The sequence below is a fragment of the Pelodiscus sinensis genome, chromosome 21, assembly GCF_049634645.1.
Source record: "Pelodiscus sinensis isolate JC-2024 chromosome 21, ASM4963464v1, whole genome shotgun sequence".
Taxonomy (NCBI): domain Eukaryota; kingdom Metazoa; phylum Chordata; order Testudines; family Trionychidae; genus Pelodiscus; species Pelodiscus sinensis.
Window position 1 is genome coordinate 24,921,155 of NC_134731.1, and position 27,195 is coordinate 24,948,349.

General features: G+C 47.6%; 1 protein-coding gene across 3 annotated transcripts in view; it reads right to left on the reverse strand.

Moving 5' to 3' along the window:
• The window catches only part of SPNS2 (SPNS lysolipid transporter 2, sphingosine-1-phosphate), a 200,960-nt gene extending 174,039 nt beyond the window's left edge, over positions 1-26,921 (reverse strand). Inside the window, exon 1 of one of the 3 annotated variants that reach the window (XM_075904318.1) lies at positions 26,888-26,921. In XM_075904318.1, the coding sequence (XP_075760433.1) occupies positions 26,888-26,906 (19 nt within the window). In that variant the 5' untranslated portion in view covers positions 26,907-26,921. Of the gene's footprint in view, positions 1-4,417; positions 4,834-26,887 lie in introns of those variants that run through there. The other 2 variants (XM_075904317.1, XM_075904316.1) reach the window with 2 other exon arrangements.
• Positions 26,922-27,195: the final 274 nt, after the last annotated feature.

The following is a 27,195-nucleotide window of genomic DNA, read 5'->3' on the forward strand; positions in this document are numbered from 1 at the left end:
TTAAAGCAATGCAAAGCACTGCTGTTTAATTAGAAGGAGGAGAAAAGAGACGACAATCATGATGAAACGAGACAATTGTCACAGTCATCAATGGGAACAAAAGCTCATTTGTGACATAATTACAGGGCTTCCTCCAAAACTTCACTAAAGAAGAGGATAGGGTCAGGTATCATCAGACCTCTGGAATGTGGTTTTGCAATGAGGACTCACAGGTCATCTCTCTCTCTCTCTCTCTCTCTCTCTCTCTCTCTCTCTCTCATTTCTTCATGATTTCCCTTCCTTATAGCCACAAAACCAACAGACCTTTTGAAAAGAGTAGAATTCCACTCCCTGCAAAGTCATCACATCAAATGTAAGCTAGGCTTTCAGTATGCTTCATGATAATTTAAGACAGAATTACAGAAAGTGATTTCCCTTAATGTCAACAATTTTCAGTACAAGATTTTCCGTATTAGGAACCATCACAGGAAACTCCCTCTCATCACACACAAAGGTCTTTAAACTTTTTGGAGAACTTTTTTAAAACAGCAGACAAAATAATTACTCCACAGCAGAAGTTCAGAGCCATCCTTGGCAAATCACTTCCCCTGTCTGCCTTGGTTTCCCATCTGTAAAACAGGAATAATGATACTGAACTTCCTTGTAATGTGCTTTGAGGCCTCGTCGTGTAAAACACTATTTAAGAGCTAGGTGTTGCTACCTCTGGCCACATGAAAGACCTGCTTCAGAGTTTGCAAGGTACATAGAAACACATGCTATCTTGACTCATTTCAATAGCACTTGTATGATGAAACCAAAACTAAGCTAGAAGAAATTGAGTGTGTGACTCAACATCTCCCTCAAAAATTACAAGAATACCAAAGGACTTAACTCACTTTACACACAAAAAACAACGAATAGTCTAGCAACACCTTAAAGACTAACAAAACATGTCAATGGTATCATGAGCTTTCACCATCTACATGTTTTGTTCACTTTACACAGTTTGATTGTGCCGAGGCAGAACAAAATAAACATAAGGAAATAAAAACAACCATTTTTCTGTTTGAGTCCATCATACCAATGAGGAGCAAGAAGTGTAAGGGATGGAAGCTTTTCTTACTCTCAATTAAAATCACCTTTCATTGATGGAATTCATATTCTATAACTTCTGTGTGGCCAATGTGAAGTATATGAAGGATATTTTGGAATTCACATTTTTATATACAGGCAGTCCCCAGGTTACGTACAAGATAGGGACTGTAGGTTTGTTCTTAAGTTGAATTTGTATGTAAGTCGGAACTGGTACATATTGTAGGGGAAACTCTAGCCAAACATTTCTCCAGAGCTCAGTTTTATTCTCCCACACCTCACTTCCCTCAGTCCTTTATTCTCAAGCTGAGGTGTCTGCTGAGAAAAGCCGCTCCGCGTCTCCCTGGTCTGCTGGGGGGGGAAGCAGCTAGTGCGGGGTTGCCTCACCCCGTTTGTAAGTAGGGATCCGATGTAAGTCGGATCCATGTAACCCGGGGACTGCTTGTACTCTATATATTTACTCAATTATTTATTGTATAACTATATATTTGCAAAACTTTAAGAGATACATATTACTGACCAGATATATTATTATATCCATTATAGGCTAAGTAAAAATATGGGGTCTTCCTTCAAAGCCAAAGAGGAATTAATCTGAGCCCAAAACTAATTTTAGTCTCAAATCAATTCTATGGCGTAAAGTAAATCATAATTTTTGACTCAGTTTCCCTGATAATGGGAATGCTTGACTCTCTCATCAACATATTGCAACAATTAATGTCCGTAAAGTGCTCTGAAGATTTAAAAAGCTGCAGGCATTAATTGCTATCGGGTTTGAGAAACAAACAGGATTCACGCACTGGACCTACTAACTGGATTCACACACATATATATCTGTCACACCACTATGCTGTGTGTACCCGAGGTCTAAAACATCAACATGTAGGTCTTCTTATAAAATAACTGTATGGAAAGTAGTTTTTGGAGTCAGTAGCCACATCGTTTTTACTACCTCAATTGTTCTATTGGAGTGAATTAAAATATGTTATGTTCTGAATTAGCAACTTGCAAAGTGTCATTTTGAAAAACTAGTAAGTCAGAATATACCAGAAAAGCATGGAACTGTTTAGCACTTTTGCAGCTCAAAAAATCTCCAAACTCCCATTTAAGCAAAATCTGGCTTTTAAGCTAAAATTTTTATGTCAAGGACAAGCCAACACTAAATTTTGCATATGAGTTCTCACTCAGCCCATTCAAAACTAGGATCTCGCCTGGAAATAATGAAAACCTTAGTGTCAGGCTCTATTGCTATTATAGAATGGTCAGCTGGCATTTTACATTCTGTTTGGACAGACGTTTCCTGGCCTTCCTACAAATGAAGATACTCAGTTTCTCCCTGTCAGAAGAGCCCTTCCCTTTTTTCCTACAGCCAGAAAAATCAGATGTGATGTCTCCTCTCAGGAGCTACTGTAACAAATGGGTGAACAGAATAACGAGAGCCCTCTCCCTTTCTTTCTTTCTTTCTTTCTTTCTTTCTTTCTTTCTTTCTTTCTTTCTTTCTTTCTTTCTTTCTTTCTTTCTTTTTCAGATCTGCCTAGAGAAAAATTCCTGCAAAATAAGCAAAAGCTTAAAAAATCCCTAGTGCTTGTCAGCCTCATCTGTTGTATCAGAGAGATTTCCATTTTCTGCACACAAAAATTACCAGAAATCACAGTGATAGAAGTGTGACCTGATATCTTTTGGCCTGATCTTGCAAGATACCTATACTGGTCAATATCTTGGAGCACTGGAATCTTATCTGTCACACAGAAGGAAATCTCTTTTTAAAAAATGAGGTAGAACAACAACTAACTTCTCTTTCTAAACACACATTTGAATTAAACTTAGGTCCAAACTGCAACATTTTTTCCCAAACTTACACTGCTTTAAGACAGTCTATACAAACACAAAGGTGTTTTAGTATATCCTGTTGGTTTCTAGACATTAAAAATAAATACATGTGTATACATGCTTTAATCCTATCTATAACTGTGCAGATAAGATTATCAATATGGAAAACATTAAAATAAATATTATCGTACATGTCAGTTTAATACCAACAGGCCTACTTCATACCTAATTACACTCAGTTCAATAAGCATTTTCCTCTTTGCTGTTACTGCCTGACAAGAATAAATGAAGAGTCCCTCTAGGGACTGTACAGTAAACATCTTAAGATATATTTGATCTTAAACTGGGCTTCACAATATTGATTGCTCGGGCACAAGCTGCAGACTGCCTTCCATGCGAAACATCGTGTAAAAGATATCGATGAGGGAGCGCACAGTTTTGAAATGCTTATCAGCCCAGGGAAATACACACTTTTCATAATGCAATGCTGCGGTATCATTGCTCCTACACATCAGTCTGTTACAAGCAAGCAAAATCCTAACCCATGTTCTTGCTCCTATTAGGGAATTCTGCATACAATTATTCTCTGCATTAAAGACCCCTCAATGACCCATCAAAAACTAAGCAAAGGTGATTTGCTTCTGTGTGGTTTGTCCAAAGAAACAAGCAAGTAAATGTGATTCCAAGCCCCACATTTCAATGCGAATTTTATCTGTCCGACAGCAGCTGCACCTGTCACCTCGGGCATTTTGCGTTATTCATTAATTTGGCAGTATTTTCCTCCATCAATCCAGGGATTTAGATGCTGTATGTACATTGTCGGGACTGCGTAGCCAACGGTTTTCTTTAATGATTGAACATGTATGCTATGACTAAACCAAAGAGACTAATTTTTAGTGTCTACAGATATGTGCAGTCAAGACAGCATAGGCCATAGGAAAAGAGTCAGTACAAGAAGAGCTAATGACAACATATGGACCAGCTTTCACCTAGTGCTAACTGAGCCATGGTGAAAAGGGGGATGTATTTATCGGACTATTTCTCTTCTGACCTGTGCTGGGGGAGATGAACCCCTGTGTGTCACTGCTTGTACATGGCCTGCCTAATAATAGACGAAAGAGTTTTGTATAGAAGAGAATTGTATGAGAAGCAGTTTCCTCCGCTCTCCCGGCGAGGAGGAGAGATGCCTGCTTTGCATCCTGCTATCCCTCCCTTGGAAAGCCTGCCTCTTCCCCCGTCAGCGATGGGGATCCAGCTGCACCTCCTCTGCCCCAGGCACGACCCATTTCCAATACAAAGGGTGCCAGGTGCTCTCGGAGCCCGTTCGCCTGCCGGTCCGAGCCCCCGGGGGTTCTCCCTTTTGTGTGCTGCCAGAGAGCCCCGCGCTGCATCTAGCAGCCTGGGCTGAGCAGCTGGCCGGAGGGAGGGAGGGAGGGGGGCGGCCGAATGAAGAAGCCGAGGGGTGCGGGGAGCCATGGCGGGGCGGGCGGAGCAGCGCGATGCCGCGGCCCCTTACCTGCCACCGTGTACCTGTCCAGGTAGTTGAGCACGTTGCCCACGCTGAGGATGCCGGCGGCCGCCACCCGGGCCCGGCCCAGGCTGGGGGGCTTGGGGCGCGGGGCCAGGCGCTCGGGGCTCATGCGGCCCGACAGGGTCTGCACCTCGCCCTCGGCGCCGCGGCCGCAGCAGCCCCGCTCGCCCTCCTCCTCCTCCTCCTCGTCCCCCGCTCGCAGGCGCCCGCCGCAGCCCGGGCTGCCGGCCGCCGAGCCGCCGCTCTCCAGGCACATCATGGGCCGCGGGCGGCGGCCGGGCAGGGAGGCGCCCGCTGGCTCCGCAGCAGCGCGGCCGGGCACAGACGCCAGCGGAGCCGCTCAGCGCAGCATCCCCGCAGCCCGCGGGACCGGCCGCCGCCAGCCGCTGACAACGGGGCGTGGGCAGCCCGGGCTCCGCCTCCGCCCGGCTCCGCGCCGAGAGCGCACCTGGACCGGGGGAAAACACCCCCCCGCGGCTGGCAGCGCCCCCCGGGGGAGGGACACGCGGGACCCCCGGGGGAAACGGGATCCCCGCGCCCAGCCTGGCTCCTCCCAGGGCATCCGCGGGCCCCCCCCAAGCAACCCCGCAGAACCGCGCACGGGACCCAGCACACACCAGGGGGGCTGCCCCCCCCCCAAGCAACCCCGCAGAACCGCGCACGGGACCCAGCACACACCAGGGGGGCTGCCCCCCCCCCCCCAAGCAACCCCGCAGAACCGCGCACGGGGCCCAGCACACACCAGGGGGGCTGCCCCCCCCCCGCAAGCAACCCCGCAGAACCGCGCACGGGACCCAGCACACACCAGGGGGGCTGCCCCCCCCCCGCAAGCAACCCCGCAGAACCGCGCACGGGGCCCAGCACACACCTGGGGGGCGGCCCCCCCAAGCACCAGGGGGGCTGCCCCCCAACCCCCGCAGAACCGCGCACGGGACCCAGCACACACCTGGGGGGCGCCCCCCCCCCCGCAAGCAACCCCGCAGAACCGCGCACGGGACCCAGCACACACCAGGGGGGCGGCCCCCCCAAGCACCAGGGGGGCTGCCCCCCAACCCCCACAGAACCGCGCACGGGACCCAGCACACACCTGGGGGGCTGCCGCCCAGTAAACAACCCCCACAGAATCGCGCATGGGGTCCCAGCACACCCCAGGGGAGCTGCCCCCCCAAACAACCCCACAGAACTGCACACTGGGGAGCCCCATTCCCAGAGGCATCCCAGAGCCTACGCTGGCCCGAGGGCCTCCACTGCTGCCACCCAGCACCCCCCAGGCAGTCCCACACTCCCCACCCCTTTTTGCTGCCCCCTCCAATACTCGGCAGAGCATCCCCCCCTCTGCTGTACAGCCCCAAAATGGGCCCTTCTGCTCAAGGCTCCCCAGCCCCAGGGGGTGGCCTTGGTGCCAATGCAGACCTCCCGCCAGAGGCTGGGGCTCTCTGCAGGCACATAGAGGCTGGGGGACCATGTTTACAGACCCCCAGTGCCCCACACCTGCCTACAGGGTTAACACTTTAAGGACTTGTCTACACTACGGAGAAGGTCGACCCTCCGGAGGTGGATCTTCTAGGGGTCAGTCCAGGGGGTCTAGTGTAGACCCTCCCCCCCAAAGTTGCGTACTCCTCCTTCTGTGACGAGAAAGGGAAGCCGACTGGAGCGTGTGCTCCCTTTGTCCTCCTGCAGTGTAGACACTGCAGTGGCTCTGCTTAAGGTAAGAGGGCGTACCTTAAGCTGACCTGCCTCGTCTAGTGCAGACCAGGCTTGGCTTAGAGTGGAAGCTATTGCCTCTTGGAGGGGCCTTAAGACCATTCTCAATTTAGAGTCCAAGAGCTCCAGATTCCTGGAAGGGGGTTAAGATGCTCTCAGGGGAGGCCTAGAAATGGAATTGCTCCGTCTCAACTCCCTGCTCTTGCCCCCAGACAACGCTCTCACCTCAAAGAAGCTGATTTTGGAAGAATTCCACCGTAAAGCATCTGAAAACTGCCCAAATCTTCCACTTGCTGAAAAACACCACCACAAGTTTTACCCCCCACCCTCAGATTCATCCCTGCACTAAGCACAAGCAAGAGAAAATTTGGCTCAAAAAGTAAAGAGGTAAAAGTGTTCAGAATGAAAGGTCATGTGTGCACAGCACAGCACTGAGCACAAATAACTACCAGGACACAGGACAGCTGATGAGCTACCATGGTGCCACATGGACCCTGCTATGATGTGAACGTGAGACTTTTATATTCAGGACATATGTGAAATAAACGCATTTATAAACCATCAGGCTTGCCCTCAGACTGAGGCAGTGGAGACTACTCTAGGAAGAGCACAGGAGTGTTTGTGTGTAGGGGCGGATGAGAGTGCCACGGGGCCCAGGGCAGTACCGTGGGGCCCCGGGCAGTGAAATTTTGCGGGGCCCCGCCTTTGACACGGCGCATGCGCAGGGCCTCAGGAAGCGCGGGGCCCGGGGCAGCCACCCCGCTCGCCCTGCCCTAAATCCGCCGCTGTTTGTGTGAACATGCACAGTTTTGTCACACACATTCACTAAGAGTTGGAAACAGAGTAAATAGCAGCCTAGTTGTGCTTACCTCAGTAAATCAGTACTCGGATGAGTCTCATAGACAAGGCTCGCCAAACCGCGGCGAGCCCCACTCGCCAGCCGCGCTGTCCGGCGATCTGCGCATGTGCAGATCACCCGAACCCGGCTCTTCCGGGTTGTAATCTTCTTGCCACGGGCGAGTAGATTGCATTATTTGTCGAGACCTGCTCATAGAATTTAAGGTCAAAAGGGACCACCATGATCATCTAGTCTGACCTGCACATTGCAAACCGCAGGATACTACAGAAAAAGACAGGCAAAACAGTAGTAGTTTTCCATCTAAGGCTCTGTCTACACTAGGAAGGTTTGGTGACAAAAGCTCTGTCAACATGCAAAAGTCGGCAAAAGTGAAAACCAGTCAAACTGGTTTTTCTACCTCCCCTTGTTGACATTTCATGGCCACGTGGCTAGCTCTCCTGGTGACAGAACAAAGCATTGTGGGTAAGCATCCAACAGTGCAGTGTTGTGGGAAGGCAGAGCTGATCCCTGCACTTCTTGAGATTCTCTCCGACGTCTCCCACAGCCTCCTCAGCTGCGGGGAGTGTCGTCATGAGTATCTCTGGGTGCTCTCCATGCTGAGGAACGTGTTTCTAGCAGGGCAGGGCTGGAGCATTCCAATGATTTGCTCTTTTTTGTTTGTTCCTCAAATGGAGCAGCTTACTCAACTGTTGGATACTTCCTGGCGCTTTGAAAGGGGAGGGGCGCATGCCTGCAGGGCAGCAGAGATCCCAAAACACTGAGCAGAGCCATCAGGGCAGGCATTGTGGGATACTGGTGGAAGCCAGTTCTCTCAACAAAACAGAGTCCACACTGGCTCTTTGTCAACAATAAAGGGAGGGGAGAGACAAAAGTCTTTCACAGAGATGGAAGTTTTTTGTCGCCAAAACTTTTTTTTCCTGACAAAATTTGCATTGTAAGTGTGTATGCTTTCACTGTTTTGTCAACAAAAGGCAGTTTTTTATGACAAAACATGCCAGTTTAGACCAGGCTTAAGTCATTGTTTGAATCAGTTCCGCTTGGGTGACAGGGTTAAGACACAAACAGAATATGATTGGCCACTAGGGGTCTTTTAAAAAATGCCACGAGTGGAAGGATTAGCCTCAGTGTCCTAATCAAATTCCAGTAAAGGTAATTATGTAGCATTTACATTGCTCTTCTAGCTTCTGTTTGGTGCCATATTTTCCCCTCACCTTTTGTTCCAAATAGTTGAGCAATCTGGTGTTAAATAGCTACCATATTTTATCCGGTTAGTGCCTAACAGTGGAGGAAGTGACTGAGCATGTAGTAGAGAGTTTATTTGTCGGACTGTAGAGTTTATAGACAGTAACTCAGATCAGGGCCCCACTGTGCTAGATGCTGTACATTCATGTAGTAAGAGACACTGCCTCCCCTGAAAAGCTTATAGTTGGTAGAGATAGAAAAGAGTGTGAGGAGAAGGAGAAAACCAGACAAGGCTGACAGGGTTTTCAATTACAGTGTAGACATTCAGGCTCAGACTGGACCCTGAGCCTGAATGTCTACTCTGAAATTTTATAGTTCTTGTAAGGGAAGCAACAAACCAAGGCCTCAGTGTGTTCACACATTCCAGATCTTAAAGCAGACTCCTTTTCCTTCCCTTCTCTTCCTTCATCCAGGAGTCTATAACTCAGAATCAGGCTGGCTCTATTGAACTAAAACACTAACAAAGTCCAAACGACAATATAACAAAAGGTTTCACACTACACTCAGTATGAAAATAAATGTTTCAATTAATCTCCTCATAACTAAAATAGAAATCTGCACAAAGGATACCACAATCTATTCTCTCTATGTCAATTCAGGGAATATCTCCTTCCAAAAGGTCACATGCATATAAAAAATATTTTTACTCACAAAATGTATAGATTTCAGTGTAGAGAATATAGTAATTGTTCACATATCAGTAAATCTAAGTGTGTCAATTGGGAAGAAGTTATTATAAGTAAAAATTATCAACCTTGCTGTGTTAGTGTTTTTAAGTAACAAGGACAATACTTAATACAAGGTAGACTATTCTAATCATCTGGAGTTAGGATAGTAATTGTATAATTTAGAAGTAATTTAAAATTAGAATCAAATTGGGAATAATTTCTTACTTCATTTGGAAGTGCAATAGAACAAAACTCACCTCAAAGATAAAAAACAAAGAAAAACGAAAAAAGTTTCCAGAAGATAATTATCCTGTGTTAAATGGTTCCAGAACAAGAAACAGAAAGTGAGCTAAAAGGCTTTTTAAAACAATACTAGTCGTATATATTTTTACTAATTATGCTAAAGAAAAAAAAAAGTTTTCAAGGAAAGGCTAAAAACTCATGTAAAGGAACGTTGTGTAAAGCTTGAATGCCACCTACTGGATGGGCAGGAAACTTGCCAGAACATTTTTGACCTGTCCAGTTAATGAATGACTTCTCAAAAACAAAAGAGTCAATACAAATTACTAAATATGTTCTTTAGAGGTAGACCAAGCATCAGTCAAATGGGCAGATAATAAAATTAAAGGATTGTGAAGCAGCATCTACATTCAATAGATCTATGAGCAATCCAAAGGAGCTGGTCCAATCTGCAAAATAAATGTTTAATTTTCCCTAAAGTGTCTCTACACAGCACCGTAACTCAAAATAAGATACACAATTTGAGCTATGCAAATTACGTATCTTATTTTGATGCTATTTCAAAATAGCTTATTTCGTCATTTGGCGTTGTCTACACAGTGCCAAATTTTGAAATAAAGTGCTATTCCAAAACGTCCCTTACTCCTCATAGAATGAGGTTTACAGGGACTTTGGAATAGCGAGCCTATTATATATCAAAATAACGGGCTTGCTGTGAAGACACAGGATAGCTATTCCGGGATACTCCGGTATCCTGAAACAGTATTGCAGTATAGATGCAGCCTAAGAGAGTGATTTTCTTTGACTAAGGGTCCTTTATGAACAAGAATCTTCTGAATTCCAGAATCCCAATTGTAAGCATATTTGGGAAAGAGATGAGACAATAGCCTAAACCTCATCATGAAAAAACAAAACAAAACCCAAAACTACATACTGAACAGGAAGAAGGGTAAGAGATTTCACCTTCTTAAAGGTACAGAACAATTCAGAAAAAAGTTAAGCCCATTGCTTCATATCCTACCGTCAGAGGTTAAGGAGAACAATTTTTCTCCCTCCTCCTTGTAATCTTTTAAGTACTTGAAAGCTGTTATGTCCCCTCAGTCTTTTCTCTTCCAGACTAAAGAAACCCAGTTCTTTCAATTCTTCCCTCATGGCTCATGTTTTCTAGGCCTTTAATCATTTTTGTTGCTCTTCTTTGGACCTTCTCCAATTTGTCCACATCTTTCCTGAAATGTAGCACCCAGAACTGGACACAGTACTCCAGCTGAGATCTAACCAGTTCAGACTGGAAGTGTCTTGCTTACAACACTGCTGTTAATACATCCCAGAAAGAGATTTGCTTTTTTGCCACAGTGTCACACTGTTGACCCATATTTAGCTTGTGGTCCCTTTCTGCAGTATTCCTTCCTAGACAGTCACTTCCCATTCTGCACATGTGAAACTGACTGTTCCTTCTTAAGTGGAGTATTTTGCATTTGTCCTTATTGAATTTCACCCTATTTACCTCCGACCATTTCTCTGGTTTGTCCAGATTATTCAACTATAATCCTATTCTCTAAAACACTTGCAACCCCTCCAGACTTGGTATCATCTTCAAACTTTATAAGCGTACTCTCTGTGCCATTGTCTAAATTGTTGATGAAGATATGGAACAGAACTGGTCCAAAAATTCATCCCTGCAGAGCCCCGCTTGTTATGTGCCCTTCCAGCATGACTGCAAACTGTTGATAACTGCTCTCTGGCAATGGTTATTCAAGCAGTTATGAACCCACTTTGTAGGAGCCCCATCTAGGTTGTATTTCCCCTAATTTCCTAATGAGAAGGTCATGTGAAACTGTATCACAAGTTTTACTAAAGTCGAGAGAAACCACTTCTACCTCTTACCCCTTATCCCCAAGGCTTGTTATCTTTATCAAAGAAAGCTATCAGGTTAGTTTGACATGATTTCTTCTTGACAAATCCCTGCTGACTGTTATTTATCACCTTATTATCTTCTTACAAATGGATTTCTTATTATTTTTTCCATTATTTATCATTCCAATTTCTTATCATATTTATTATTATTTTTTCCTGGTACAGAAGTTAAGATGACTGCTCTGTAGTTTCCTGGGTTGTCCTTATTTTCCTTTTTATAGATGAGCACTATATTTGCCCTTTTCCAGTCTTCTGCAATCTCTCCCAACTTCCATGACTTTTCACACATAATAGCTAATGGGTGATATATCTCCTCAATCAGCTCCTTGACTACTCTAGGAATAATTTCTTCAGGCCCTGGTGACTGGAAGGCATCTAACCTAAGTAATTTTTAACTTGTTCCTTTCTTATTGTAACTTCTAGATCTGCCTTGTTTTCACCAGCATTCTCTGGGTTACGTGTCCAATCACCACCAACCGTCTCGCTGAAAACTGAAAGAAGACATTAATCACCTCCGCCATTTCCCCATTTGCTAGGTTGACTAGGACAATATAATTGAAAAGTGGGCATGCACTATCAATGGAACAGATAGCTGTAATCCAACATATCTCCCAACAGCTTCCCGCAGGCAACCAATATCACCTCGGTCTTCTCACGTCTGAGTTTTGGCCATTTCTTATTAATGCCCAAATCTTAGCCAGACCCTAGGTGAGGCATTTCTGAGTGATAGGAGATAGTCTTGGGCGCAGTATGAGATCACTGAGAGCAGCACAGTCCGTACCTCCTCACTAACCCGCAACTGTAGGTGGCCCCGGACACACACAGACTAGGGACAAGGAGATACCGTGACAACAGCCAGATGGAAAGGACTCCCCCACCATCCCTCGGAGAAAGTTTAGCAAACAAGGAGCAGAGCTGCTCCCTGGCAGAACATTCTCACCGTCAAAGGAACTGGGCTTTTCACTTTTTTTATTCCTTTTCTGTTATTTCAGTGATGCCTTCAAAGCTCGACAGCCTTCCTTGGTATGATTTTATGCCAGTCTGCGGTCATTGATTTTTTTTTTCTCCCCACCCCTAAGTTTTAAAGGAGGGAAAAACATTTTTTTGACAACAGATACAAAGTATCTTTTGGAAACTGCACCAACCTTTTTTGTGCACCCGCATAATCTAAACCCCCAGCACAGCGCTGGGAATAGAGGCTGAGAGGCCACAATCGCTGCTGCAGGACCAGTTCTGAGTGCTACAAAGCAAGTCCTGGTTTTAAAATGTGCCAGGCCCTGGGAACACATGTGGGGGATGCTCTTTATAAATACATTTTCAAACAGTTTATAAAGGGTTAAAAGATTAGCTATTTTAAGCATGTTATAGACTTAAGTAACATATTATAGACTATTACAGGCACATCAGTAGAAGGCGTGATAGACTGCCAGTCCAACAGGTCAGTAGCCTGAAGGGTTGCCAGATGGTTTAATCAAAAATACTGAATCCCACCCACCCACCCCGCAACAAAAATAAAACACTGGTGAAAAAATTCTTTTGAAAAAAAAAAAGGGGGGGAGACCAAAGTTGTTGAGAAAAAAAAAAAGGAGCACGACAGCAGTTATTAAGCAAAAAAAAATTTAAAAATAAAAAAATAAAAAATCAGCATGGCCCCTTTAAGAAAAGGCTTTTTTGCTGGCAGCCATTTTGTTTTTCTGCTCCAGCCACAAGACAAGACCTGCGGAAACAGGTGGGGGAGGCATCTGGGGCACCCGGTGGGGGGTTTCCAGGGGCTGGGCCCAGTTGCTGAGTGTGTCGTAGGGTTACCAGGTGTCCGGTATTTTCACCTCCTGGCAGGGAAAAAAAATCAGAAAATACCGGACTGTCCAGGTCAATACCGGACACCTGGCAACCCTAGTAGCCTGCTCATAATCTGTAACAGTTAGCCATTGAGCAAAGTTTCACGAGAATCACAGTTCCGATGACGCATACCCAAGGGGGGAAGGACAGAACCAGGTGGACAGTTTTAGCAAATAAAGGATATTTATTTATGATGAATTTATAGTATTTATTCTAAGATTTTTAATAGACCGTGTTAATAATGAATTTACAGTATTTATTATATTTATTCTACGATTTCTAATTAAATGTGTCAGAGATATAAGGATGGGAATGGCAAGAGGAATGGTTTCTATTCTAACAATATCCAGCTACACTAATTAAATAAGAGTAATAACTACAAACTCTATGTACTACCCAAAACAACTACAACACTAAGCTTATACAACAAAGAAAATCCAATCATACATACCAACTTACACAGCACACGGAACATTTCAAAGATATCGGTTCGGTTGCGAAGGCCTTGGTTACGCCCGAGAGTTGGGGGAGGTGGCTGGTCGGTTCATCAGGCCGGCAGCGCTTTGGAGTATATGGGAAGGCACACGCACGGTGGTACATGTGTTGCGAAGACCTCCTCGAGCGAACTGTGCGATGGGTATTTATCCCCAAATCTGCACATCACTTTCCCGCGCTTGCATTTTACCATATATGGCCCAATGGTCACCAAGTGGGGGGTCTGTGTCCCAGGGGTTGGGCCGAAACTGAGCAGGTTTCATGAGGCCAGGTAAGCCCCACAGTTCTCACGCCAAGGTGACGGGTGGGAGAGTCTGAGGCTATTTTCCCCTTTTCACACCTTCCCTTTTTCTAAGGGCAATGGTATGCAGGAAGGGTGTGGCCGGTTTCGCCCAAGGAGTACTGCAGCCCACTATAGCAAGAGCGGCCTGGCCAAACTTTTTTTACTGGGGGAGCAGTTTTTTTTCTAACATAAAGCTTTATAATTTTGTCCTCATGCTTTAATATAAAATATGACTGGTTATTTTAATTTATTGCCATTTCTGGCCCAGTTTATTTTGAATCCAGATACCCCCCTGCGAACAAAGCAATTTTCAGGAAGGTCCCTTCTGGACTTTAAAAACTTAATCATGTCCCGTTAATACAGGATTGTTCAAGGACAGTGTGGTGGTCTCATTGCAATAATGCTCAGCTGAAATACATACACACCACAGCTACCACCAACAATAGGGACAAAAGATCTTGATTTCCCAGAAGGAAGAACTGCCTCCTGTAGACTAGTATTTTTAGATTTCTAAAGAAAAGAATGATGGTCCAAGAGAATATGTCCCTCACCAAGATTTTGCTTAAACCAGGGCTCTTATATAATCGGGTATAAACAGAGACACACACACATACACACAAAGGGTATGTCTACACTACAGTTTTGTTAGGAAAACGACTGTTTTTCCGACAAAACTAGAATTACGTCCACACTGCAATCGCGTTCTTTCGAAAGTAAATCAAAAGAACAGAGGGGTTTCCTGACAGCGGTACTCCTCTTTCTACGAGGAAGAAACCTTTTTCTGCAAGAGCTCTTTCAGAAAAAGGTGTGTGTGGACGGGGAGGAGGGTTTTCTTTCAAAAGAAGAGGCCTCCAGGAAATAACACAGGTCTCCTGGTGGACACTCCATCCAAAGTAATCACAATTCTGCAGTTCCTGTCTCCCGGCACCTCTGAAAGCTGCAGGCACCCTGGACAAGCCTTGTGACAGGAAGCCGGCCTTGGAGCAGCACCCTGACCACCCGGCTCTCCCTGCCACAGGCCTGCTCTCTGATGGCAAAGATACAAGACTCCCAAGACCTCCTTGACCCTCACAGGGAGCAGCCCCAGCGGTTCCAGGACCCACCTAGAGGGACCAAGAGGCGATTACCCTCCTAGTCCGGAGCAGAGATCCTGTCCCTCCTCGAGCTGTTGGGCGAGGAGGAGACATTTCAGGATCTCCACTCCAAGCGCTGCAACGCGGACATCTTTGAGCACATGGTCAAATCCCTACCGCAGCGCGGACACCCACCTTAGAACAGGTCCAGAGTAAGGTCAAAAAGTTCCGTCAGGGATACGTCAGGGCCAGAGAGCGCAGCTCGCACTCAGGGGCAGGACCCCACACCTGCCTTTACTATGATGAGCTGCACCAGATCCTGAGAGATGGGGAATTCATTTCCCTGCCCATCATGGTGGACTCCAGCCCTGAGACCTGCCTGTCATCACCCGGCCGCAGGTCACGGAGGAGGAAAAGGAGGAGACGGACACCGTCACCCTGTCCCTGGATCTGGTACCTGTCAGCCAACACGTCTCCCAGGCCTAGTCTGACACCGGGGAGGGATCTTCAGGTGAGTGCTCTCAGTTTGTCACACACACAGGGCGGGGGAGGTGGGTGCACAGGGGGCAGATTGTGAGTGTTGCTTGGGCTGGACATGATGCTGCAGTCCGTGCATGTGAAACCACATGAAGCGTTAGTGTGCGTCGCGCAGACTCAGCAGGCAGCCCTGAGGACAGGGGGGATCCTGCTGCCAGGCTCAGGGGAGACCATGCATGACCTCCCCAAGCCCCCCTTCCCTTTCAGCACTTGCCATGGCTGGAAGCAGACTGGCCACAAAGGCGCATGCATGACCACAGACACCCTGAGAAGAGCCGCACACAGCACATGGACATGCCTGCACCTGCGAGGCACCACCCACTGCCGCAGGTGTGTGTGCAGACCCCAGGGAGGGCCAGGTTGCTCCCGGCTCCTCTGCCACCCATGAGGGGATCCCACTGTGGCCGCACACTTCCCTTGTCTGCTTGTCCATGGGCTGGGGAGGGGGACAGTGGGAAGCAGGCAACGTAGTCCCCTGGACACCTCGGGGCCTCTGTGAGGCAGGGCCTGCTGTGCAGGCCACACATGGCCTTGCTCCTGGAACGTCCCCTCCTGTGGCCCGAGGACTGTTGGTCGCTGCTCACAGAGGAGGACACGGCCTCAGGGACCGTGGGCATGGTTGACCGGCCAGCTCTCCGTCTTTGTGTTCTCCACAGCCAGATCAATCGGGACCGAGGGGCGACTCACACCACCCGCGCCAGCCGCCAGAGCCCAGGGGACCCGAAAGCGCACCAGGGTCCAGATTATGAGCCCCCTTCCCTTCCCCAGCTTTTTTTAATGAAAGATCAATACAGACTTTGTTTTGTTGGAAACCAAACAGGTGTTTTTATTGAGCGGTCAGGGAAGGGGCGAAGGGAGGGGTTGTGGGGGGAAGGGATTGGGCAGCAAACCAGAGGACCCTGTTGGGGAGGCCCTGGGGAGAGTTACTGGAGTCCTTGAGAGAACCTCTCCCTCAGGGCCTCCCGGGTGTGCACCCTGCCCTGATGGGCCTGGCGGATGGCAGCTGCTTGAAGGGTCACCCCTCGCGGCCAGTGTCTGCCCCCCACCCCGGGAAGAAGGCCTCCCCCTTCCTCTCCACAGTGTGGTGGAGGACACAACTTGCTGCGACCACCTCGGCGGTGTTATGCTCCCCCATCTCTAGGTGGGTCAGCAGGCACCTGAACTGCGCTTGAGGCAGACGAAGGTGCATTAAGCCTGGATCCTGGCCCGGTTCAGGTGGGCATTAAATTGGTCCCTGCTGAGGTCCAGTTTAAGGCTTTATGAGCCTTGGCATGAGGGGAGGCCGCGTCACCCACGATGCACAACGGCATCTGTACATCCCCAATTGCTAGCTCACGGCAGGGGAAGAATGTGCCCAGCTGCAGCTTCCCGTACAGGCTAGAGTTCTGAAAGACGTGGGCATCGTGTGCCCTGCCCGACCACCCGACGAAAATGCCCGTAAACTGTCCATGGTGGTTGCCCAGGGCCTGCAGCACCATGGAGAAGTAGCCCTTCCTATTAATACACTGGGGCGCTCAGTGCTCAGGTGTGTGGATCAGTATGTGGGGCCCCTCTATGGCTCCAGCACAGTTCAGGAACCCCAGGGCAGCAAATCCAGCCATGATCAGGTCCAGGTCTCCCAGGCAGATGACCCTCTGCAGCAGGATCAAGTTGATGGCCCTCACCACCTGCAGAAGGAGACAAACACACAAAACAGAGAATGAGCGAGGCAGTGCCTGAGCCCTTGGGAGGTGCCCACTCCCCTCTCCTCCTTTCCTCTCCCCCAAACACCCCAGGAGCCACCCCCTATGAGGCCACCCCCTGGGGACAGTGTGAGGGCGGGACAGCACAGCCCCCTGGAGACAGGGCTTCCCCCACAGTTCCCAACCCCCCTTTCCTGAGGGTCCCCCTTTTCCAGGACTCCCCCCACCCTGGGTGCCTTACCTTCATGAGGAGGGCCTCAATGGTGGACTTCCCCATGCCAAACTGGTTGCCCACTGACCAGTAGCTGTCGGAGGTGGCGAGCTTCCAGAGAGTGATTGCGACCCGCTTCTCCGGGGGATGGCAGGCCACAGGTGGGTGTCGCATCTCCAGAGGGCGGGGCGAGCCAGGCACACAGCTCCATAAAGGTGGCCTTCTGCATGTGGAAGTTTTGGAGCCACTGCTGGTCGTCCCACCGCTCCATGACCAGCCGGTCCCACCAGCTGAACTGGTGTCCAGCCTCCAAAAACGTCTCTCCACTGTGGGGTGCGGTTGTCAGAGTTTAGCTCCCGCACCCAGGGAGAGGGTCCCCAGAATGAGCTCGGGGTCGTGCTGGGTCAGGACGAGGAAGGCAGCTGGCACAAAGTGCTGCAGAAACTGCAGCCTGGCCGTGTGGGGCCATCCCATGCCCAGGGGCAGCTCCGGCTCCATGGCACCTAGAGAAAAGCTGTGGTGTCCAAAAAAGCGGGACAACCACAGCAGGCACTGCGAGAGCTTTGCTGTCCCTCGAAGAGGTAGCAAGCGCACAGCAGACGCAGAGAAACGGCTGTGTAGGGGGGTCTCCCTTTAAGCGCATGTCTCTGCAACGCTCCGGTGCCAGCACTCGGAAGCAACTGGTGAGCTAAAGCTCTGGCTGAAGTGGTTCTGGGTGGCCCTTTATGCGAGAGAGCATCCAATCCGTCTGGACGCTCTCTTTCGAAAAAGCAGATCGCGTTTTCGATGCGCTTTTGTGCGTGGACACTCTCTTTTGAAAGACGTTTTTCCAGAAGATCTCTTCCAAAAAAAACACCTTTTGAAAGACACCTGCAGTCTAGACGTAGCCAAAGAGGAATACACCCAGCATTATGCAACAATAACGCTACAGAATTCTGACGGCTGAGACACCAAACCTAGTATTCCAGAGAACCCTACAGAGAACATTCACCTGACTGCATCTTACAATGTGTTATATCGGTGGGATGTTACTATGCTGCAAGAACACAATCAAAAGGGGGATGAGGAGACATAAAATACTCTAGCTGTGAATATTCTGTTTGATTGAGTGGCCGACAGCTGCACGGAGGGTGAGGGGAGAGAAAGCAAGCTATTCCCAAGTTATAGCTTCCACTAGAAGAGCTGTGCCCGCAGTTTTTCCATGCATTACAGTAACACCAGCTCTGAACCAAATCGTGCTGTACAACATCTTCTGCGGTCACTTGACAGTCCCTCCCCCAAGGATTCTGGACACTGGAGTGGCACCAGATTGGTTTTATTGTCCTAGATTTTACATGGCAAAAATTACAGAGTAATACTCTGTATCTGCAGTCGCACGTTTCCCCCAAGAATGTCCAAGTGCTTTGCCAACACCAGTAACACCCTCACAGGATTAATATCTCCTCCCTCCACGCACATAGGATCACACCCTCCACCACCGTAAGTATTAGGGCCAACCTGGGAGACTTGTGCTGATTTCAACCACTGGTGGCTGAAGTTTGGGCAAACGTTCAATGCAGGCAAGGCACTGTCCACTCATTTCCCAATAGGGTGAATCAGGGCACCAAGAGGTTATGAAACTCAGTCCATATCACAAGAGTGCCCTCTACTCCAGTGTTTCCCAACCTTATTTTATAAAGTACCCCTTTTAAAAAAAATTATAAGTACCCCCATTACCTACAGCTTTCAGACACACACAAAAGATTTTCTACCATTGCAAGGTATTTGTTTAAACAACTTAATCATAGCCAGGCGGGTGATGGAATTTCGGGGTGTTAAAAGTACAAAAATAATAAAGCGCTGTAAAACCTAAAACAAAAATTCAGTTTTCTCCAAATTTCAGTTGTGTTGACATCCTCCCCCCCAGACTTCTCTCGCGTACCCTAAGGGTACTCGTACCACTGGTTGAGAAACACTGCTCTACTCTACAGCTACTGCCACATTGCAGACCCTGTTACAAGACAGTTATCCCCCACATCAATATAGACAGGTAGTACTGAAAAGACTAGAGGTCCCAGCTGACATTAGGGCCTTCCCCATGCTAGGTGCTGTACAAACACATTAAGAGTGTCCCAAACACATTCTAAAGCTCTGGGCATATCCAATGCTTTAGCTCAGGCCAAGGATGTTGGTAAGTCACAATGGATCTGTGTTGTCACGGGGTCCCCCGGACCCAGCTGTAGTTGTGATGGAGACAAGGATACACTGAATCAGGGGAAGTTTCAGAAATAGGAAGCAAGAGTCCTGTTGCTTTAACCACTAGGCTACAGCCCCTTAAATACCAGATCATATGCACAAGAGAAACTGTGTTGCAGTGAAGAAATTCACGCTGGGGGAAAGTAGTCAGGGTCAGAGTTGGGGGTGAGGAGGTTCTTGGGGTGGGGAGCAGCCAAGAGTCAGGGTTTGAGGTGGAGGGGCTCGGGCCTGGGGGTTGCAGGGCTCAGGGCAGAGGGCTGAGTGTGTGTGTAGGGTAGGTGGGGGATTAGGGTGCCATTTCAGGAGGCTGGGGGGGGGGAAGGAGGGCTGCAGCTGCACATACCAGCTGCTGGTGCCCTTCTGTTCCTTCCCCTGATTGTCAGGGAGCAAGGGGAAAGTGCAGCGCTTGTGTGAATTACTCTCCTACCCCTCCCCTCAGTAGCCAGGAGCGAGAAGAAAGCAGGCAAGCTGTGCACTTGCCCCTTGCTCCCTGACAGCGGAATTGGAAGAAGAGCACCAGTCTCCAGAAAGTGCGGCTGCAGCCCCCCCACCCTCTCTAAAGAGTGTCCTGGGGATGGAGGCTTGGGACTGGGGCAGCCCCAGACTGCTTAATGTGGCAGCCTGCAGGGAAACCCCAGGAGTCAGGCTGGGAGCAGCCACGCCTCCTTCTGCAACCGAGTGCCCCAGCTGGCCAGCTCCTTCTGGCTGGATCAGCACATCTGGGGGCACTGGCTTACTTTCACCTCGGTATGCAACAGTCTCAGGAGGACTGGAAGGATTCGATTTTAATCAGTAAATGCCAATTTTACTGTACACACACAAAATAAATTGCATCCATGATAGTCAAAATGCACTAAGAAGCAAAGTAAGAAAAATGCTGCTTGAGGATACATGAGGGTTTGATTGAAGGGTATTTACTTTGTCTATTTTGACATATGATATTGTGCTCTAACAGTCAATCTCAATGTCTGCAGGCATTAAACAGAGCTCCATCTACACTGTCAGGTTTAGCATTTCTCGCGCTCTCATTTGCATATTCTCTTCCGATCCTTTTTGCGGAAAAAAACGCAGTGGAGATGGGGCCATTTTGCACAAAAAAAACCCTTTTGCGCAAGAACCCTTATTCCTTTAAATATTTCAAACCCATGTTTGCAGCACTGTGAAAATGTAAATAGATAAAAACTGAAAAAGCTTACACATTGAAATTATATATATAAAAAAATCTGTCAACCCAAAATACAAGCAGTCACCTGCCCCCTAGGTAAGGGACCATATATTTGTTTGTGCATTTTGCAGTTAAATGTCTTTTCACTCTGTTCTGATATGCATGGAATTCTGTGGCCAGTGCCAAGCCCAAATAAAAAAAAAGTCACAATTATATCAGGCTGCCCGCGGAACCACAGTGTCCAGAGGCAGTTACTGCAGCCAGCAAATAGCTCACCCGCCCTTTGGAATTGCTAAGCGAATAGCCTTTGATGTTTGGGATGGCTTGCTGAATGCTGCAATCCATCGCCAGAAGCACTCAGAGGGATGTCCGGGTCTTGCGGTCTCCGCTCCGCTCCAAATGGAGACTGTAATCTCATCTACTCCACAATTGTGGAAACCCTGCTCCATGTTTAAATGAATGAGCACTGACCTGAAATACTGCCTCTTCCCACTAGAGGCCTCAGACTGTGTGAATGTCGCTGTTGGAAAACATCTCAGCTCTCAGAGCTGCCAAATAGTTGAGGTCTGATTAACTAGCATTTAAAGTCCTGTGTGGAGCAGAGAGCTACAGAAATAGCAGTGCCATACCACCCCAGCATTACAGGAGGGGACTGCCAACCCCGTGTGGGAATGGAGGAATCACAGAACAATATGGAGAGACCCAGCAATTACCAACTTGCACATGGATTCTTGGCATCTCACTAAAGGACTCAAGGCAGATGAGGAGATGCTTAAAAAACAATATCAACACAAGGCTTCCGCCAGTTTTCTTAGCGCACAGGAGAGGAATGAGAATAATTGAGGCAAGAGAAGAAATGAGGTTACACAAAGTGAAACAAGCCAAGGTCAGAATCCCAGACATAATGAAAGGGGCTATGTACCCAGCCTCCTTTAACTTTTATTGGCATTGCGCACCCAACTCCTTTAAGCATCTTTGAAAGTCCCAGCCTATTAGTACAGTAGCCCCTGACTAAGACTGAAGGCCTGATGCTGAAGGTGTACAAATACAAATTCTTGTTCCCTAGAATTTACAATCCCAGGCCTCTACCGTGAAAGTTGGTCCATGTGGATTGACCTTTAGGGCCCAATCCTGCAAACAACTTCAGCACACAAGTAACTTCACTTACATGAATAGACCAATTGAATAAAAGCCACTCATATGCTCAAGTGCTTGTGTAACCCACACACCTAGGCTAGGTCTACACCGCAGGCTTCTTGTGCAAGAACTTTTTGCGGAAGAGATCTTCCACAAAAAGTTCTTGCGCAAGAGCATGACCACACTATGCTTTTGCGCAAGAGCACGTCCACACTGCCATGTGCTTTTGCGCAAGAGAGCATCCACACTGCCATGGATGCTCTTGAGCAAGAAAGCTCTGATGGCCATTCACAGAATGGCCATCAGAGCACCTCTGCTTTTCCCAACAGGGGTTTCTTGCACAAGAAACCCCTGTTGTCCATCCACACACACCTTTTTGCGCAAGAGTTCTTGCGCAAAAAGGCTTATTCCTCATAGAAAGAGGAAAAACTCTTGTGAAAAAAGCCCTGCCTTCTGACAATCTACTGTACTTTTTCTTGCACAAAAACATGCTTGTAGTGTGGACGCTCTGCGAGTTTTTGTGCAAAAATTGATGTTTCTGTGCAAAAACTCTGCAGTATACATGTAGCCCTAGTGTGGGTCCCTGTCCCATGGAGTGGCACTTAGATCGTTTACAGTGAGAGATACGAACGAGGGAGCTCTACAGCCTCAGCTTTATCATTCAAACTGTAGAGACTCCTATGCTGCACTCCAGGGCTATGTCTACACTCTCGACTTCTTGCGTGAGAAATATGCAAATGAGGCTAAGCGTGGACTATCGCAGAGCCTCATTTGCATACCTAATGAGCCACCATTTTTGCAGAAGAGGGTCTTGCGCCAGAAGGAGCTGTCTACACTGCCCCGTCTTGTGCAAGAAAAACCCTCTTGCACAATGCAGCTACGCTGATTATTTTCATAGCCAAGAGGTACCAGGTTCAAACATGCCTGGTAGCAGTTATGCTTATAGGGTCAGATGCTAAAAAGCTAAAACTCAAATATGGCAGGGGAGAAAAAGGATATAAGAAAGTGAGTTAGGAAATGACTGCATGTCCTCTTCCTTCCAGAGGTTTGATTTACCTTTCACATCAAAATATGACCCCATTGGACTTATTCTGCCTGACTGCCCTGTTCTCCTTTTTTCTCTACGTTCACAAGTTTTAGAGAGCTCATTTTAATAGCAGCCTCTCCAACTGATCTTAATCTTTTAAAGGAACCATGGGTTATAAGTGGAGCAGTGGCAGGTTGCAGGTTAATGTCTAATATGAAGGGATAGAATGTTTAAGGAGTTTTTAGTGGGGAACTAATTGGAAATTGTTACATTTTTTCTCATTTCATGGTTCACATTGTGGGGAGTGCCTTAGGCTCTGGAGAGTTAGAAAGTGAACAATTACACAAGCATCCCACCTGCAAGCACTGCAAAATCAGGAAGGAAAAAAGCGATCTAGGCTACATGTGAGAGACTAAAGCATCAAGTTTTGAACCCCATCGTGGGGGTGAAACTGAACCAGGCGCCTTGTGAGATGGTGAAGTCTCGGGTGATTAGCTAACACCGGCATTTCCCTCTCGTTTGAAGATCCTTGGCAAAAGGGCAGCAGCTAGAGGAGGGAGGCTTGCATGCAATTCCCCTGTTCCCAGCCATGCGGAAACGCAATGTACACTGAGACCAACGTGATTACATTTAGGAGAAGGGCTGCATTGGCACTTAAAAATAACATAAAGGCAAAGGGAAGGACAGGAACACCGTCCTTCGGGGAAGTGAGTCATTTTCCAAGAAGCACTGATAGGAATCCCACTCTTCCTCCACTCTTCTATACTGCATAGGTTGGTAGAGCTCTCCAGGCCCACACTTCCCATTAAGCATTAGATTATAGCCACTGCTGGTGCAGGAGTCATGCTACGACTCAGGTCAACTTCTCATGGTCCCTAGTGCCCATCCAAGACCTGGCGAGCATGTCACAAAGACCCTCAGGTTGCCAATCGTGATTACAGCTTTCAGTAGACACAGCAGTGACTCCATTTCCTACCTGGCGTCAAATCTGCAAAATTCCAACAGTTTTGTTTTGTCGCCTGGTTATTTTGTGGGCTCCAAATTCCAGACATTTTTCACCGTCACTTGCAACAGCTTTAAAAAAAAATAAAATCCTTGCAAGCAAGGGCTGGCTCTTGGCTGGGGAAGATCTAATTGAATACAACTGTAATTCACGTTTTCCTGCCATTCATAAACTGAGGGAACTTCCATCAGCAGTTCCTTTGATTGAATTACACGGTGCCATGGAATCAGGAAACACATGTTTGCTACTAGCCGGCGAAGGGATTGAAATGGAGAGCTCAGCACATCCCTCCTGACAGTACACACTTGTGTTTAATGCTATTCCGTAATCAGGGGGAAAAAAGGTATTTGTACAGCAGGAAGTAAGGGAGAATTAATGGCCTGGAAGAGCTGCCAGAAAACTATGAAAAGGACAGAAGGAAAGAATGCTTGGAATGTATCAGGGCAGAGTAGCCCAGACTCATTGTAATATAGATATATAATTCCCCATTAGCTGTAATAATAAGAATGTGTCAGGTTTCCTAGAGACCTTCGTTCAGTAGTATAATCACCCAGTATTGTTCACATCTTTCATTTCCTAAGGGACCTGCAATGTTCTTGCCTCAGCTACCACTAGCTGATACCCCCATCTTAATGCTTAACATATCTGTCACCGTTATTAAGCCCCTTTGTTTAGTTATTGTTTGCATTACAATGAGACCTGGGTCCCCATCATGCTGGTGCTGTACAGAGTGGAAAGAGTCTTGTCCCGATTCGGAATTTAAATAGACATGCCAAAGCATGGGGAAAAGGCAATGTCTGTTTCACAGAGGGCATGGGGAGCGGTCCAGGGAGATTAAATGGTTCATCAACAAAGACTCTGTTGTAGCTCTAGGACCTGAATCCTATCTACTGCCTTACCCACAAGACCCTCCCATCCTCCACTCTGAGCCCCCCTTACAGAGATCTTCTATCCTTTTCTGTAGGGGCAGGCAGCAGGGGCATTCTTCTTTGGGATGGCACTAAGGGACTGTCTACGCTGGCCATGGCTGGCCTGTGCTAGCTGGCTTGGGATTGCAAGACTCGGGAGAAGGGGCTGTGTAACTGTCGTGCACACCCTGGGCTCTGGGACACTTCAAAGGGAGAGGGTGCCATAGCCTGGGCCCCTGCCTAAGCCCAAACATCGACATCCCAGTTAAACAGCCCCTGAGTGCTACCCCAAAGGCGGGTACCACAGATGCCTGCCCCAATAGGAAAGTGACATGATGCCAGAACCCAAAATACCGATAACAAACGGGCCGATACAGTAGGGAGGGGATCATCCTGCCATGCTCTCGATGATCAGCGGCAAGGCAGGAAGTAGCTGCAGGAACAGGAGACACCACAGAAAGGGAACTCAGGAGAGCAGGTCGCGGTTGTGGGCACTCAGGCAGGTGGGAGCTCTTCTCTTCTCTCTTCTCCTTGACCCGCCGTCATGTGTGCAGTATGCTGACTGGGAGTGAGGGTCGGGGGATGTGTGTGTGTGAGTCTGCCGGAGGAATCCAACTGCCTGAACCCCATTGCTCTTACCTTGACCGAAATCAAATACACCCTGTGCCAGCAGCCTCTGCTGCTGGCTGTAGGGAAACAGGCTGGCTCCAACACTGAGGACAGTACCAGACTCTCTCTCTCTCTCTATCTGGTTGGAGGAGATCCCCAGTCTCTCAGTGGTTGGCAAGTAAGTGGGCTGCTGCCTCTGGCGGCCTACTGAGCCGACAGCCCGCCCCAGCTGCCTGAATAGGGTTACAGTCGACCTGCCCCTCCAGCACCGTTCAGTCACAGAAAGCGTAAAGAGAGCCCTGAGGGGCGGGTGAATGCCCCTTATAAGCCCTCCTGTTGCTGGGCAGATTAGGGACAGGAGACCCCACTTTTCCCACCTTTCTTTTTCCTGCCTTTTTCAGGCTTAGGATAGCGGCAGGGAGGCTGACAGCAACTTCAGAAAAAAAATCAAAATGGTGGACCCCCAAAAAGGCCACACACACACACATGCAACCCCTCACTGATCTGTTCCGCCCCCCAAGTGAAAAGGAGACAAAAAACCTCTCTCACTGTGGCCCCCCCAACTGAGAAAAAAAAAGAAAGCAAGAGAGACACTCACCTCACTCATGCTAGTCAAGGCACCAGGGTTCCCCTCGCATGAATCTGACATGTAAATGTCTTGCACTGCCGGCTACCACAGTGCTATGAGAACACCTGTTCTCACTTTAGGCATGTCTAGACTACGTGCGGCTTCCGAAAGATTATATGCAAATTTGGCTCAAATTTGCATATCTTCTTCCATTTTTTCCCCAGAAGAGGCTTTTCGAATATTTGGCCCATCAACAGGGGGCCAAATATTGGGGGAAAAAACCCTCTTTTGAAAGCCCCCTGTAAACCTCAATATAATTTCCTGCAAATTGTAATCAAACTTATTTGTGTGAGCAATTGGCTGAACAAGAAATAGGACCTCCATTGTTTTGTTTTTGAATACAGTTATTTTTGTACATAATTCTACATTTGTAAGTTCAATTTTCACGATAAAGGGATTGCATTACAGTACTTCTATTAGGTGAACTGAAAAATACTATTCTTTTGTTTTTTACCATGCAAATATTTGTAATAAAAATAAATATAAAGGGAGCACTGTACACGTTTTATTCTGCATTGTAATTGAAATCAATATATTTGAAAATGTAGAAAACAACCAATATGTTTAAATAAATGGTACTGTATTATTTTTAAATTGCGTAATTAATCGCAATTCATTTTTTAAATCCCTTGACAGCCCTAATTTACACCAAAGCTTTTACTGACATAGCTGTTGGCTGCAGCATGTGATATTTTCCCCCCCTCCACAGTGTGAACTAGCCCAGCTAGGCTGGGAAAACATATAAATGTAGATCAGGCCAGCCTTCAATATTCTTTCTTAACACCCTGAAGTGCTGGCCCAACAATGTTGAACCTTTAAAATAAAATCCTAAAGTTCACTTCAGACACAAGATCATTTAAAAGCACCTTTTACATGCTGGAGTAAATGGGTCTAACTTGCAAGTAGAAGGGGTAGCAAGAAAAGCCAGAAGGCAGAGACTGTAAACTATATCCACCTAAAATACATCGCTCACACCTGGACTCAGTAGCCACTTACATTTTACTTGAGAGAACATCAGAACACCATGGCTCTTGAGTGTGTCGCTAGATAAACTGGTCTGCTCCTATCCCCCAACTAACGCCTCCACAGACAGAATATTTCAGGGCCTAGGAACAAAGCAAGATATTTTACTAATCAAACCACACGGCGCACAGTGCAGCAAGGGTGGGGAAGTGACCCGGGCTGTCGTGAAAGGCAGAGAAAACCTTCTCCCTGAGTCAGCTTGTTTTAACCTAGAAGACTGTAGCGCATGGCGAGCTCAGCTGCAGTGGACATCAATTCCCCTTTGGCTAACAGGGCAAGAA